General features: G+C 37.0%; 1 protein-coding gene across 8 annotated transcripts in view; it reads right to left on the reverse strand.

The window, feature by feature from the left end:
* Positions 1–13,552, reverse strand: part of LOC134527581 (rotatin) — a 179,353-nt gene that overhangs the window by 22,571 nt on the left and 143,230 nt on the right. For 4 of the 8 annotated variants that reach the window (XR_010074223.1, XM_063360387.1, XM_063360389.1 and 1 more), the window contains exons 24-27: positions 12,504–12,694; positions 8,311–8,681; positions 7,667–7,921; positions 6,707–6,929 (exon numbers count right to left, since the gene is read on the reverse strand). Coding sequence is in view for 7 of the 8 variants with exons in the window: in XM_063360387.1 (XP_063216457.1) it covers positions 6,707–6,929; positions 7,667–7,921; positions 8,311–8,681; positions 12,504–12,694 (1,040 nt within the window). In the remaining variant the exon portion in view is untranslated. Of the gene's footprint in view, positions 1–2,403; positions 4,467–6,706; positions 6,930–7,666; positions 7,922–8,310; positions 8,682–12,503; positions 12,695–13,552 lie in introns of those variants that run through there. The other 4 variants (XM_063360391.1, XM_063360390.1, XM_063360392.1 and 1 more) reach the window with 3 other exon arrangements.

Consider the following 13,552-nt stretch of genomic DNA (forward strand, 5'->3'; position numbering starts at 1 on the left):
GGTATCTTTACTTAATTTTCACCACTCTTATTTTAAACCCACTACACCAATCTCAAAAAACAAAATTGGAAGCATACCAGTATTGAAAAAAATATATATTTAATTTTCAAATAAATATTTGGAAAAGTATAGGATAAACAAAATGCATGACTACCACAATATGTTTACCAGAGGTTGAGGGACAAAACCACCTTCTAGAATCTACATCATTCCCAATGATGATGCTGTACCGAAGATTTGGATAATTCTCTGGTCAAGGCTGCTCAGAAATATAACTTGGATAATATTGCCAGCTGTTATCTTAGCAGCTATTGCTTAAGCTGCTCTTTTTATTGCAGCATTTATCATGTTTATCCATTACTGAATTTTAAAAAAAAATGTATTAAATAATTGGTATGCATGTACATGAGAAATTGTTCAAACTGAATATTATTATACATATTAAACCATCAATTTCTAAACTTGCTGAGAAAAAGTAATCTATTAATTTATCTTAATGGAAAAAAAGGGGGGAGAATTAAAATTATTGAATATTTCAACACAGTTTTTAAAATAATTGCAGCATATTAATAATTTACATACATGTTGGATCATTAACCAACTTGAATGCCATCTTGAAAACAAAGTTGTTTACTCAATACTTACTCTAATTACTCAGTACTTAGTTTCACTTGTTTAAGTCATTGGTGAGATTAAATTAAACAGCAATTAAAAAAAAACATAGCAATGAACTTTCATATCCTCAGATTATATAAAAAAAACTGTTCTTACACTGAAAATTTTCAAGAACTGTTCCATAATAACTGTTTAAAATGTCTATCTTTTTAAATTGAAACATTATGGGCCTAATTTTATCCTTAGAATATGCAACCCAACACACTGAAGAGTTTAAAACAGACTTCAAAAAATGCAAATACAAAAAGTAGCCCATATCTTCTCCATTGTAATTGAAGGCTGCTGCTTGCATAAAAATTGTAACGCTATATTCACTAAAGAAAAAAAATAAGAAAACTTATATTTTGCCAATGGTTTTTAATGTCCCTAAATGTTTGTTAAGCCTCTTTGCCAGTTAAATCCACAGATACATGCAAGCTTCACATTCATTATTTGAAGAAAAATTAAGCTCACCGCTGGAAATATGTTAAAAAGTGTTGTTTTTATTAGGTATGCTAATAACCACTTAAATATATCATTAACCACATTATGTATAACTTTGAAGTATAAGGTTATGTTTTTGCACAAGCACACCAAACTTGACTAAATATTTTTTTTAATTCCACTCTTCATATCATATCAATAATAGGTAAAATAAAAACAGACACGGGTTCGTGGTAATTATTTGTTCCTTTAATTTTGTAACCTGTAGAGTGGCCTCATTTTCATTCTATTGAAGTTTAAACATGCTTCTCGTTCCATGTTTATGTTTACATGGCAAGACGCAGTTAGCCACAATGACGACGCAAAATCTTTTAACTGCATTTTTAATTTAAACTTCTACGAAAAAGGCAGCAAAAAAGCTTTAAAGACTTTATTTAAGAAATTAGTGCATTAAAAAAGATTATTTTGTTCCCAGTAACACTAAGTATTCATGATTCACTTACAAAATAGTCTGTTCGACGAACATATTAATTGTTCAATAGTTGCTTGTCCTCTGACGTCATGGATTCGTATCGCAGGTTAGCGTTACCGTGGAAAATAACGAAACGCATATCGCAAGGTGGGTCGTAATCACCAAATGCGATACGTGTTTCGTTACCGCGTGAAGAATAACGCTAGTCGTCGATGGTGTTCGTAATCAGCCCGCAGGTTGTGTGCGTGCGTGTGTGTGTGTGAAAGAGAGGCCTTGTTGCTTGTGCGTATGTGTGAGGGGCTGGCCAGAAACGTCACCCGTCACCCGTCACCCGGCAGTTAACGACTTCCACTCCTCCCCGCCTCATCAACTCACTTTTTTTTCCCCGTGTATAGCGCGCATCCTTATTTTTTTCCTTTACTTGAGGGGAAAAAAGGGCGCGCTATACACGAGTATATACGGTAATTGCAGAGTATCGATTCATACGAATTAGAGTTTTGTGTCTGATTTAAAAACATATGAGACTCACGTTAAGCAATGGACAATTTGTTTTTCGTTTGGAATCTTTAGCAGTTGAATCTTGAACATGATACAAAATAGAAGTGTTTAATGTTGTGTCGAAGACAAATGTAATTTAATTTGTATAGTCGTAATATTGATCAAATCTACTCAAGATTTGAGAAACTATTAATAACTTTTCTAGAAGATTATAGTTCTACGAAAATTATAAGAAACTAAGGATAAAACACCATCGACCGATATTTCTGATATTTAATCATACTTCGAAATACAATAGAAGACAATTGCTGTTCGAAGATTTCCAATCCAACATATAAAAGCAAGGAATTGAACTGATATTGTTAATCTATGAGAAGTAACTACGAGTGTACAACTATAAAAGAATATTTTAAAAATCTGAAGAATTAATTACTTTGGAGATTTAGGAAGAGAACCTACGAAATTCATGAGGGTGACGAGAAACTAATTCATCCAACTCCGAGGGCGACACCAACACCGTGTTCTAGTTCGTAAAATGGAGGACCAGCAGAGCCAGTCCGGAATTCCGGAGTCCAATGTTCGAGGATACATTGTGAGGCTACTGTAACTTACAAGGCATTCCCAGGACCAAGTTTGAGGGTTGGCTGCAGCCTGTCTAATCAACCAGGATATGTAGAAATCTACGAGATCGTCATTTTGAGGTTGGTTGTCCCCAAGCGACTGATGGTATGCCAATATCTTTTACTGTACTCGGAAGTAAACTTTCTTATAAATTGATAAATTTGGTAAATTTTAAGACCAATTACAATTTAAGCTTTTTAGTTCCCAATATCTGCACACCATTTATTAGGGCAGACTGTATCTTTGGTGTGATTTGAAATTGTGTGAAGGTTAACATAAAACGGAGAACCCGGAACCAAATAAAGAACCGGAATGCCAGTACAAGCAATTTATTTTAATGAACATATGTTTGGAAAAGCAATCCTACAAATTTATAGGCCTGTTTGTTTAACATGACTTTTCAGCACCACACTTTACAATAATTAGACCACAAACAAGCCACCTAGCACCAAGTAGTACAGTTGTTTCTCGAGTCACTAGATGCAATTATATAAAAAAATTAATCCCACTTATACCCTACTTACAACATAATATTTTCGTGAAGCTTATTTTAATACTTATTAATAACAGCCAGTAAATATTTTCATCCATGAAAAAAAGGAAGGATCCGTTGTCTGGTAAAACCCAAACCCTCCGAATACTGGAATTATTATTGTCATTGGGTAGTTTGATTTAAAAATCTGTGGCTGGCAAAAATTTGTTTGACTGGGGTGGAAGTGCTGAGGCTGTCAGGCATGTCAAAAGGGCATAAGAAGGCAGAAACATCCTATTGAGGAAGGGGGTGGGAGTGACAAAAAAATTCTGCCAGTCAGTGCTGGAGGAATGAGAGAGATTATAATGTAAAGTACAGGTCTTGTGGCATTGATGACTTTTAGAGATAGGACAAGGGACAGAACAAAGGAAGTTTTTGATTTGAATTCTGAATCAGCACGGGGCCTCCAAGATACTTGGTTATCTTTTTTCTACCTGCTTGAAGGCAGCTTCTGCCGTATACCGGAGATGGGAGTTCATTTTAACACACTTTAAAAATGTCTTCTTGAAAATCTAACAGGATTAATAACAATAAAATACACTGATCAAGATATATAATTTTTTAAATGCCTGTTGTCTGAAACCGAGATAAATATAACATCTCTGTATCCCACTGCCGCTCCAGCAGCACAGTAATAATATTGTGGTATACAATAATTTTTAAAACTGAAACCCGTATAGTGCACCTATTATCTGATGTAATGTTTTATATATATATATATATATATATATATAGTTATGAACGTTAGCAAGGTTGTGTCACGTGCAGGTGCAGAGCTAACTGGGCTGATATCACATGCCGCTGTAACATGAGATGTGCCGTGCGCACCTGGGTCGCCACTTCCCCTCCCTTCAGCCCACAGCTCCCCGTGCGGCGCCGTTTGACATCCGAAACTGTACAGCTGCGGAGTTATGAGAGCCGCCGACACATGTTTTGAGAGATTTCTGCTGTCGTGTCAGCGCGGAATGACGCGAATGGCCCCAGCCGCGCTCGTGAGTTTCAGAAATGATGGCTGATATATAAAAAGAGGACGTCGGGAGTTTTCCCACGGCGGAGTTTCTGGGCGATTGAATGGCGAAGTCCCTGGACGAAGGTTCCAGGGCGAAGAGTTCAGTTCCAGGCGATAGTGTCGTGTGCGCGGCGGAGTTCCGAGTGAAGTTCCGAGCGAGGCGTCGAGTGGGATCTCGGCGAAGGGGAAGTGCGACGGCGGTGGCGGAGTCCCTCGACGGAGGACCACGAGGGGTGCTGCGGAGAGAGTTGCGCCTGAGGTGCGGCCCAGTGAGGCGTGTGGATTGTGAGAAACGAGTGACTGGAGGAAGCAACATTTTTTTAAGTACAATTGATTAATTGGCATTTTTAGACTATTAGCTAGTAATGTAAATAGTGGCAATAAATAAAACTGTGTGTGATAAAAATCTTAAAAACATTAATTAGGCTATCTTTACGAACCCGCAGTAAATCGTAACACACTATATATATATATATATATATATATATATATATATATATATATATATATATATATATATATATATATATATATATATATATATATATATATATATATATATATATATATATATATATATATATATATATATATATATATATATATATATAACTATATATATATATAATTATATAATTATATAATTATATATATATATATAATTATAACACATCATTATTATCTGCATTCGTGCCTATTTGTTTAATGATTAAAGTAAAAAATAAATAACTAGAAATTTGTCGTTTTTCAAGAATAGATACAAAAATTTAGGATTTAAATAATTTACAAATAAGTTTGTGAGTACCTTTAAAATCATATTTAACTTTCATTAAAAAACTTGTCCTACTGTTAAATAGTATAAATTTTGCAATTTCATGAGACACATTATTTCCGGGTCTTATGTTAAGTTATAGTGAAGTAAAGCTGCAAACATTGCAGGTAATAAATACCTACAGATAGTTAATACCATGTTTTATCGCATAATCGTCGCACATTTCATACTAAAATTAAATTGAAAAGTAGGGGTGCAACGTTTATGCGATAAAAAAAATTATTAGATAAAGTTATTCAAAAAACAAAACACATTCATGGAAAGTACGTTAATTTAAAAAGTGAAGTATAAAAGAGCACGCCAAACAATTTAAATTAGTAAGTCGTGCAACAAAAAACATTTCTTCAACTTTGGAAATTTCTTCAAAATTGGAAATCTGTGATCCCAATGATCCGCCTGAACGAACGCATAACTACCGTCGTAGTACACACTTACCACGAAAGAGTGCGGGCCATCAGATGTAGTTAACTCGGCACTCGACAGATAGCGAGCGTTGAATGCAATCAGAGAGATAACAATATTCGACTACATGTGCGCGCTCTATATGGGAAGAAAAATAACCAAACATGAATTATGTCAACTAGCGCTGGCTACAATTTTGTAAGTGGTACACCGCTGCGACGCAGACAATCAGATAAAGGTTATAATGTTTAAAAATGTCTTTAAAAGAAAATTTACACATCAGACAACTTTGTATTTCTGTCAATTAAATAAGTAAGTAGTAATGTCCGAATAAATATTAGATTACAACTTTAAAATACACAGTTTTAAACGGAAAAAATACCTACACAAAGAGCTCGGAATCTAATAGCGGGACCAAAAACATCATGCGACCATTATGCGAGAGGTTATTTTAACCAAATTTTGACGGCCTAAAATATAGGTGCAATGACTATGCGCGTGCGACGATTAAGCAATAAAAGATGGTATTAGACAACTTTAAATATATGGTATTTATATTTTTGATAACTTTTAAAAATAAATTGATTCTGTTTTATTTTTCTATAGGTTTAATTTTAATTTAAATGATCATATCTCTCTGCTAGGAAAAAGAGGGACAAAAAAGGTTCAGGATTTTGGCATAAAAAACTCTTGTTTATGTTCTCTCACTTCCTGTCGAGCGGCTAGCACAAGGGGGAATATTCTTTCCTGTTGTCGCCTACAATTTACACAGATTTACCAACCATTCACTTGTCACTTGGGGTATATTGTATTTTCACTGGGGAAAGGTTTAGCTGCTATGCTTTCCTGGTACTGGTACTGGTACCGGTACAGATACCGACACCGACATTATATTTACGATTCTTAGTGCCAGATAATTTGCTGAGAACCAGAAGAACAGAAAACCAGGACCAACCCATTATAAATGATTCCCAGTTGTTTTGTGAAAAGCCTGTAGAGATGTCTGACAAATTAGGCACGATGTATGCTCATAAATTAGAATAATGCTGAGTGCTGAGATTGAGCCCACAACCTTCACCTCACAAGCACGATGCATTAGTGATCATTAACATCGACCACTCGCACATTCAAAGAGAATGCGCTTGGAGCAAACAAATTCTCCTGGAAATTGACTAGGCAAGAGCACCTGTAAAACCAGAGCAGGTGCAAAAGACGAGGACTGCAATGGAACGAGAGGCTGACCTGGCAGGCAGTCAGTAGTGAGTGTGCACAGTAGCCGCAGCATCTCGGCCATGAAGGATGGCACGACAGCACACCACACCCATGCCTTGTGCACCAGGTCCGCCAGCCCCGCCTCAGCCATCGCGGCCTTCACGCTGCCGCTGCACACCATGAAGTTCGTCGCCACACCCAGCAAAACCCGCAGGTCGTCCAACACCGGGCAGATCTGTCCATCATTACGTCCCTTAACACAATGGTTCACATCACTTACTTAAGAAAAAAAAACGTTAGCCCTACGAGATCATACAGAAGTAATAATATGTATGTGTAATCTGCTTATGATATGGTTACTCCAAAATCCAGAAAACATTATTCCTTGGAACTGAAATTTCAGTAAGAATCTTACATTTTTAGTACCGGAAAAAGAACATTGCTTTTTAAACCTACGTAAATCCTTAACATATATTATCCTGGCAATAAACTTAACTATGTTAATGATAACTGATTAGGTGAGAATATTTTGAAAGGAACATAAGGACCTTGACAGCTTAATATCCTTTAAATGATTTAATTTAACAAATTCAACTGGTAAAGCTATTAAAATGACACAGATTCAATGAAAGTAATATTAACAAACCATTTTATTTTAAAAAATATATATATAAATACACTTTCATAAACAAACAACATTGTTAAAAATTAAAATTCCTAAAACCAAAAAGTTATAGGATAAATTCATGTTTAGAAGTTTCTCAAGGTACTTAAATTTAGACTTAATAAAAAAGGCTATTTTATTAAAACAGTACAACTGTATGTATTCAAAGGTCCAGTGATAAATTTTTATACTTACTGAGCAGAAATTTTTATGAGTGGGATACTTTTAAAAGAATTTATTGTATTTTGAACATGAAACTGAGGTAAAACTAAAACCATTGAATCTCGTCTCTAGTAATAAGGGAATCGGCAGAGAAGGGAACTCACGCGTCTCTTGTGGGAGAGACGGCGCAGACACTCAGCGCTGTCCAGACTGAGCCGCAGCTGCAGGTCCCTGGCCCGGGAGAGGAGCGTGCGGTGGAGGCCGTGCTGCAAGGCGCAACGCTTGGCCGCGTGCGACGCTGCCAGCAGACCCGACAGGGCGGACACCACCGAGCCCTTCCCCAGGCCGCCGCACTTGTGCTGCCGGAGGTGTGCGTCCAACAAGCGCAGCAGCAGCTCGCACAGCTCCGCGCCCTCCGCCTGGTCACATCGCACCCCGGACATCAGCTTTACTATTCATACAACACTCGTACATCTGATAGTATCAATCCCAAATAAAATCTGATTACTGTGTATTTTGTATTTCTTCCAATTGATACATCATAAAAAAAAATTTTTTAAGAGGATCACAAAATCATAGTATAAAAAACAGCAAAGAGTGCATGTCATGAGAAATATAGAAAACTTAAAAGTTCTGAAGCTAACACGATCCTGTTTCGAAATGAAGGATAAGAAACATGATGTCAGAGCTTTATGTAATCTTTATGAGACAGTTGGAGCCATAACTTATTCCTAAGGTCATCTTAGAACAGAAGTGATTAAGTGTTCTGCAACTGGATGCTGGACTCATGGTGTAACTCAGAACGTACATCACTCGCAGATGAACCCGAAGTAGATGTATCCGCTGTGCGACAGGTGTCCAGAAGGCTCTGGACGGAGACGGAACCTATGCCGCCATCCACGTCGTCCCTTCTCTCCGCCGCGACGTCCGCCACCTGAGGCGCTAGAAGAGACGCGAGGGACACTAGCGAGCTGCTCCTCAGGTCCGGGCATGCGTCCTCGGCCAGCGACAGCCTCAAGGCCTGCAGGAACCGGGCGCGGCCGTCGCCGATGAGCGCACCACGCACCGCCTCGAAGCCATCCCGCCTGAGGTCACCTGGCGCCATCAGGGCCGACAGCAGCCGGAACACGGCACTCCACAGGCGGTCACGTAGCAGCAGTATTCGCTCGCTGTCCATCCCTGCACGTACACACACACCAGTAAGTGTCAAACCGATCTAAGTGTTCGAACAAACCAATAGAGGGCTGGGTCTCACAAGCAATGTTGATTATTTCATTTTCTTGTCATTACTATAAATTAGATTTCACTCTAAATTATTTCGAACAGTTTTTTTTCTGGCCCCATCCTATTAAATTTAAGTTTAATAGGGATGGTTTAAAAAGATCAATAACAATTGCATATTTTAATTTGCGCAGCTAGTGTTAATTTGTAACTGTGCGTTTGGACATTTGCCTTAAAGGCACTTAAAAATTTTATAATGTCTTATGCAGTCTGAAAACTGCTACTGGCCTTGAAATGGTAGAGTTGTTCATGTGGAAAGTCTGAGAATTGGCATGTATAGTCCTTTGAGGCTGCTGAAGTTGCTGATAAAATTTATGCAAAGGCAACTAAAGCATCTTATGTAGTAAAGCATCTTATGACCTTGGTTTATGCATCATAGCATGTTCACTTACCTATGGTATCACAGTAAATGTATCTGTACAAACTTTTACAGTCTTAAAATAACGTTTGGTAAATATATGGTGAGAAATTTTGTGGCCCAAGAACAAATACAAGAGAGCAGAGATGATGGTTGAAATTGCGGGTTCAAATACCACTGCACGTCTGACTCAACCCCAAGTACCTAATACAATAATATAAACATGATCTGAAAGGCCAGCTATATGAGTTACTTCAATTGTTTCTGCCTGAAAAAAAATTCATTACCAACACACTGACATACTATTCACTCAAACAATAATACATAGGCTAAGTTAGACAGCCCTAAAAACAAAGCTATTGAGAGTGAAGTACAAACCAAACTACAACTACAGTGTCAAACAATTTAACATATATGTACATGCAAAAAGCAATGTCTTTTTAGTATGCTCTAAACTTGTTTTGACAAGTGACAAGTACACATTACTACGCAGAATTTATACATGAGATAATCCATATACTCCTTGAAGTGATAACATTATGAACGCTTGTGTGATATTTTACTGATTTTATATAAGTAAATTGTGTTCCGAAAATTTGAGAAGAAACATAGAATACAAGTACACTATCGCCTATCATGATAAATTTACAGTAAAAGCCCATTAACAAATATGTATAACGTTGAGAAAATTAAGACAATACCCAACATAGCAAATGAGACTGAACTTTATACAATTAAATTACACTCTTACTAGGCTTGACATGACAGGCACTTAAAGGGAAACAACTTAGCTTGATTATCACTGACTTTTCCAAGTTGACATAAATATAAAACAAAGAAATTCCAGTAATTTCAAAAAATTAGGAAATTATGATTTTTCTAACAAATGTGTATTCAAAAAATACAAAATGTTCAGATGTTCAGAGCTAAAATGGTTAATTTTTTTAGTATAAGATTTTTAATTAACATAAACTCTTTTGGGGTCGTCCATTAATCACGTGATGTTTTTTTTAGCACATTTTTAACCCCCCCTCCCCCCTAGTGATTTGTGGTGAGGTTTCAGACTACCCCCCCCCAAATAAATCACATGTATTTTTTTTGTTTCCAATTATTTTTTAAAAATTTCTTTCAGAATATTATCTTTAAATATAGGTATAATCTAATTTAATTCTGGAAAATTAAGCACAGTGAATAAATGTCCAGACACACATTAAGGTTGCAGGTTTATTCTCACTGGCCTAAAAATAATTAAGGAAAGGCTTATATGTGATTTACGCATGTATTTGGCGCCAAAATCACAGTCTTACTGGCGACTGGCAAGCCGAGCCGGGTGGTTCATGTTGCGGTGGGCGGGGATATTGTTGCCTGGCTATTGCGAGTCAGTCACGCGTCGCTTTTCGGTTTAGTAGAAATCGCGCGAAAAAATAAATACATGTGATATCTCTCTACACCCCTCCTCCCCCCTTGTGATATTTCGTGATATTTCCCGACCCCCCCCCCCCCCCCCTTTTCGAGCCTCACGTGATTAATGGACGATCCCTTTCACACTTCTAACTATTTCATGGATTCATATTTGTATTGTTTTTGCAGTCAAGAAGTTTTTATATTTTTGAAGGAATATATTTAGCTAACAAAGTAATTTAGATTGGAAGTTGCAACTTAGTGATTGTTTACCTTGAACACTTTAAAAGTTTTTCTCCCTATTTCCTGGTTTTGAAAGCTCACTTTAAAATTACCGGACTTTCAAGTTTTCCATGTTAACCAGATCTGTAGAAACCCTGTGTGTTCTTAGGAATCGTATACAGCAGAACCTTATTTTTACATACCCGGGATTTAAGAATTTCCATGATTAATGTATTTTTTTTTTGCTTGCACCATGATTTTCCTTATACAGTCATACCTCTCTGAAACAACCCCTCACGGATCCCAGGAATAGGGTCGTAATAGAGGGGGGGTCGTAATTGATGTTTTCCGAAATTTTCACATGCCTAATTTGTAAGCAATAGGAAAAACTTTTTGTTATGCCCTCGCTCAATGGTTGGCAACTTAAATATCGTAGGACTATGTACGTGCATCTGAATACCCACTGGAATGGCAAGGAAGAGAAAAGTTGACTAAGGGTGCCAACTGACACGTAACTATGAAGATTGTGTACCTTCAGTATATTGCATAAAATTGTATTTTAACAAACTTCATGTAATTTATGGCAGTGATTGTAAACATAAACATACATAAAGAAAACTTTTTATCGTAAGTGTTGGAATAATTTGGTTTTAAAACATTTTTTCCCCATTTATTGAATGTTAGAAAGAAACATTATAAGCAGGAAATTACACTATTTATGAACGTTATATGCAGGAAATAAATACACTGTCCTTATGGGAGAAATATTGGGACTTTAAAATTATGACATTATAAGCAGGAAAACATTATATGCAGGAACATTATAACAGGGTTCTACTGAGGGGTTGGGTATGGCAAGACAAGGTATCTTTTCATTATTTTGCTTTCATTAAACGAGGCATTGACATGAAAAAAAAGGTAAGTGCCATTAATGCTTTTTTTTTTTTTTTTACAGAAAAAGAAAAACCAATTGAGGAGTATAAATACACTACCACTGACTTATTTTGTTGTATTATGATAAAAATTGTGGTACTTTTGGTTAATGTTCACATTCACATCTTCAGTAGATCCTTCTTTTCCTGGGGAAATGGCAATGTAGTGAAATATGGCACTTATCTCCTTTACAATGTCAGTGCCTCAAATATTTATTAAATAAGTATTAAAATTAGCTTCTCTGAAAATATTTTGTTGTAAGTAGGGTATCAGTGAGATCAATTTTTTTATATAATTGTATCTAGTGACTCGAGAAACAACTATGCTACTTGGGGCTAGGTGGCTTGTTTGTGGTCTAATTATGGTTAAGTGGTGTGCTAAAGAGTCAAATTAAACAAACATGCCATTTATTAGGGCAGACTGTATCTTAGGCGTGACTTGAAATTGTTTGGAGGTTAACCTAAAAGCTAAAACTGAGAACTGAGAACTGATTTTTAAGAACCTGAACCAAATTGTGAGAACCATGAAAAAAGTAGAACAGACACCATCACTAGTGTGGTGTATAATTGCTTATTTTTTCCATCATAATAAGAATAAAAATGTTTACTAACACTTCTCTCTTTTTACAATTTTTTTTTCTCTGGTCTCTTGAAATAATATTTAAAAACTAGATTCTACTGCATTAAATATTTTACTACAGTTTGTGTGCAATTTAAGACGAGAAAGATGAACTTGCATTATCTGAAGTAAAAGAAATCCCTTTGAATTACGAGCACATGGCAACAATTTCACACAGGAACACTCACGATAGTCAGCAGGATTGACAAGCAGCAGCAAGGAACGGAGGCAGCCTGAGAGGCGCAGCACGGCCGCACGGCACGCGTCACTCAACGCCACGCACTTGCACAGTACGTTGCATGCCGCAGTCCTCATCTCCGCTAGGTCGGCACGCAGGGAGGCGGCGCAATCGGCCAACGAAAATGGACTGCCTAGGCACCTGCCACATCGCGCATCACCCGCTCAATCAACTACAAACTCACCCTTCAGGTTTGCTCTCCAATAATGTAAACATCAAAGACCAAAAATTATATAAGCCAATTCTTTGTCTTATGTGTATGACCACCATTATCGACTTACAATCCGCCAACAGAAATGTCAAAATTCAGGCAATGAAAACAATGAGCACAAGCATTTTTTTAAACAAATAATCCTCCAACAGACTCAAGCTTAAGGGGGTGGGATGATAAGTGCCATGCTCACTGGTGCTTCAAGCATGTTATCACCTACAAGTGCAAGGCTTTGAGCTGGTGGGCAGCCTTTTCTTTGTAAATAGGACAGCTATGTTATTTGAGCAGTAACCATAACATTACATGGCGGAGAAATGAATATGAAGGTGTAACGCAAGTCCCTTGAGTGCTTTCAAGAATCTGTATTGGATGTTTCATACCTAAAATTTATGCTCAAAAAATTCATTTTAGCTACTTCAAACCACCAATGATGACAGCAGTTTTGTCATAGAATGTTGTAACTGAAAGCATGGGAAGAAAAAAAAAACTTTGGGGCATAGTTGAGTTACAAGGACCTATGAAGATATACATGTGAAAAAATGTAAATGATGCCTGTATATGGACATTTAAAGCAATGAGATGGAGGGAGAACTATCAATACTACTCGATATATGGCCATACACACTCACCAAAAGAACACACACAAACTTTGGCTTGTTTATTTTTATTATTTGCCTTCCTCCAGCCAAACGCCAGTGCAGCAGCCAGCCACGTCACTTGCCAAAACCGACCAGGCGGTCAGAAATGCAGTGGCAGATGTAACATAACAGCATAGTTCTTGGTGTTTC

Source organism: Bacillus rossius, chromosome 1 (genome assembly GCF_032445375.1).
Source record: "Bacillus rossius redtenbacheri isolate Brsri chromosome 1, Brsri_v3, whole genome shotgun sequence".
In the NCBI taxonomy this organism is placed as follows: Eukaryota; Metazoa; Arthropoda; class Insecta; order Phasmatodea; family Bacillidae; genus Bacillus; species Bacillus rossius.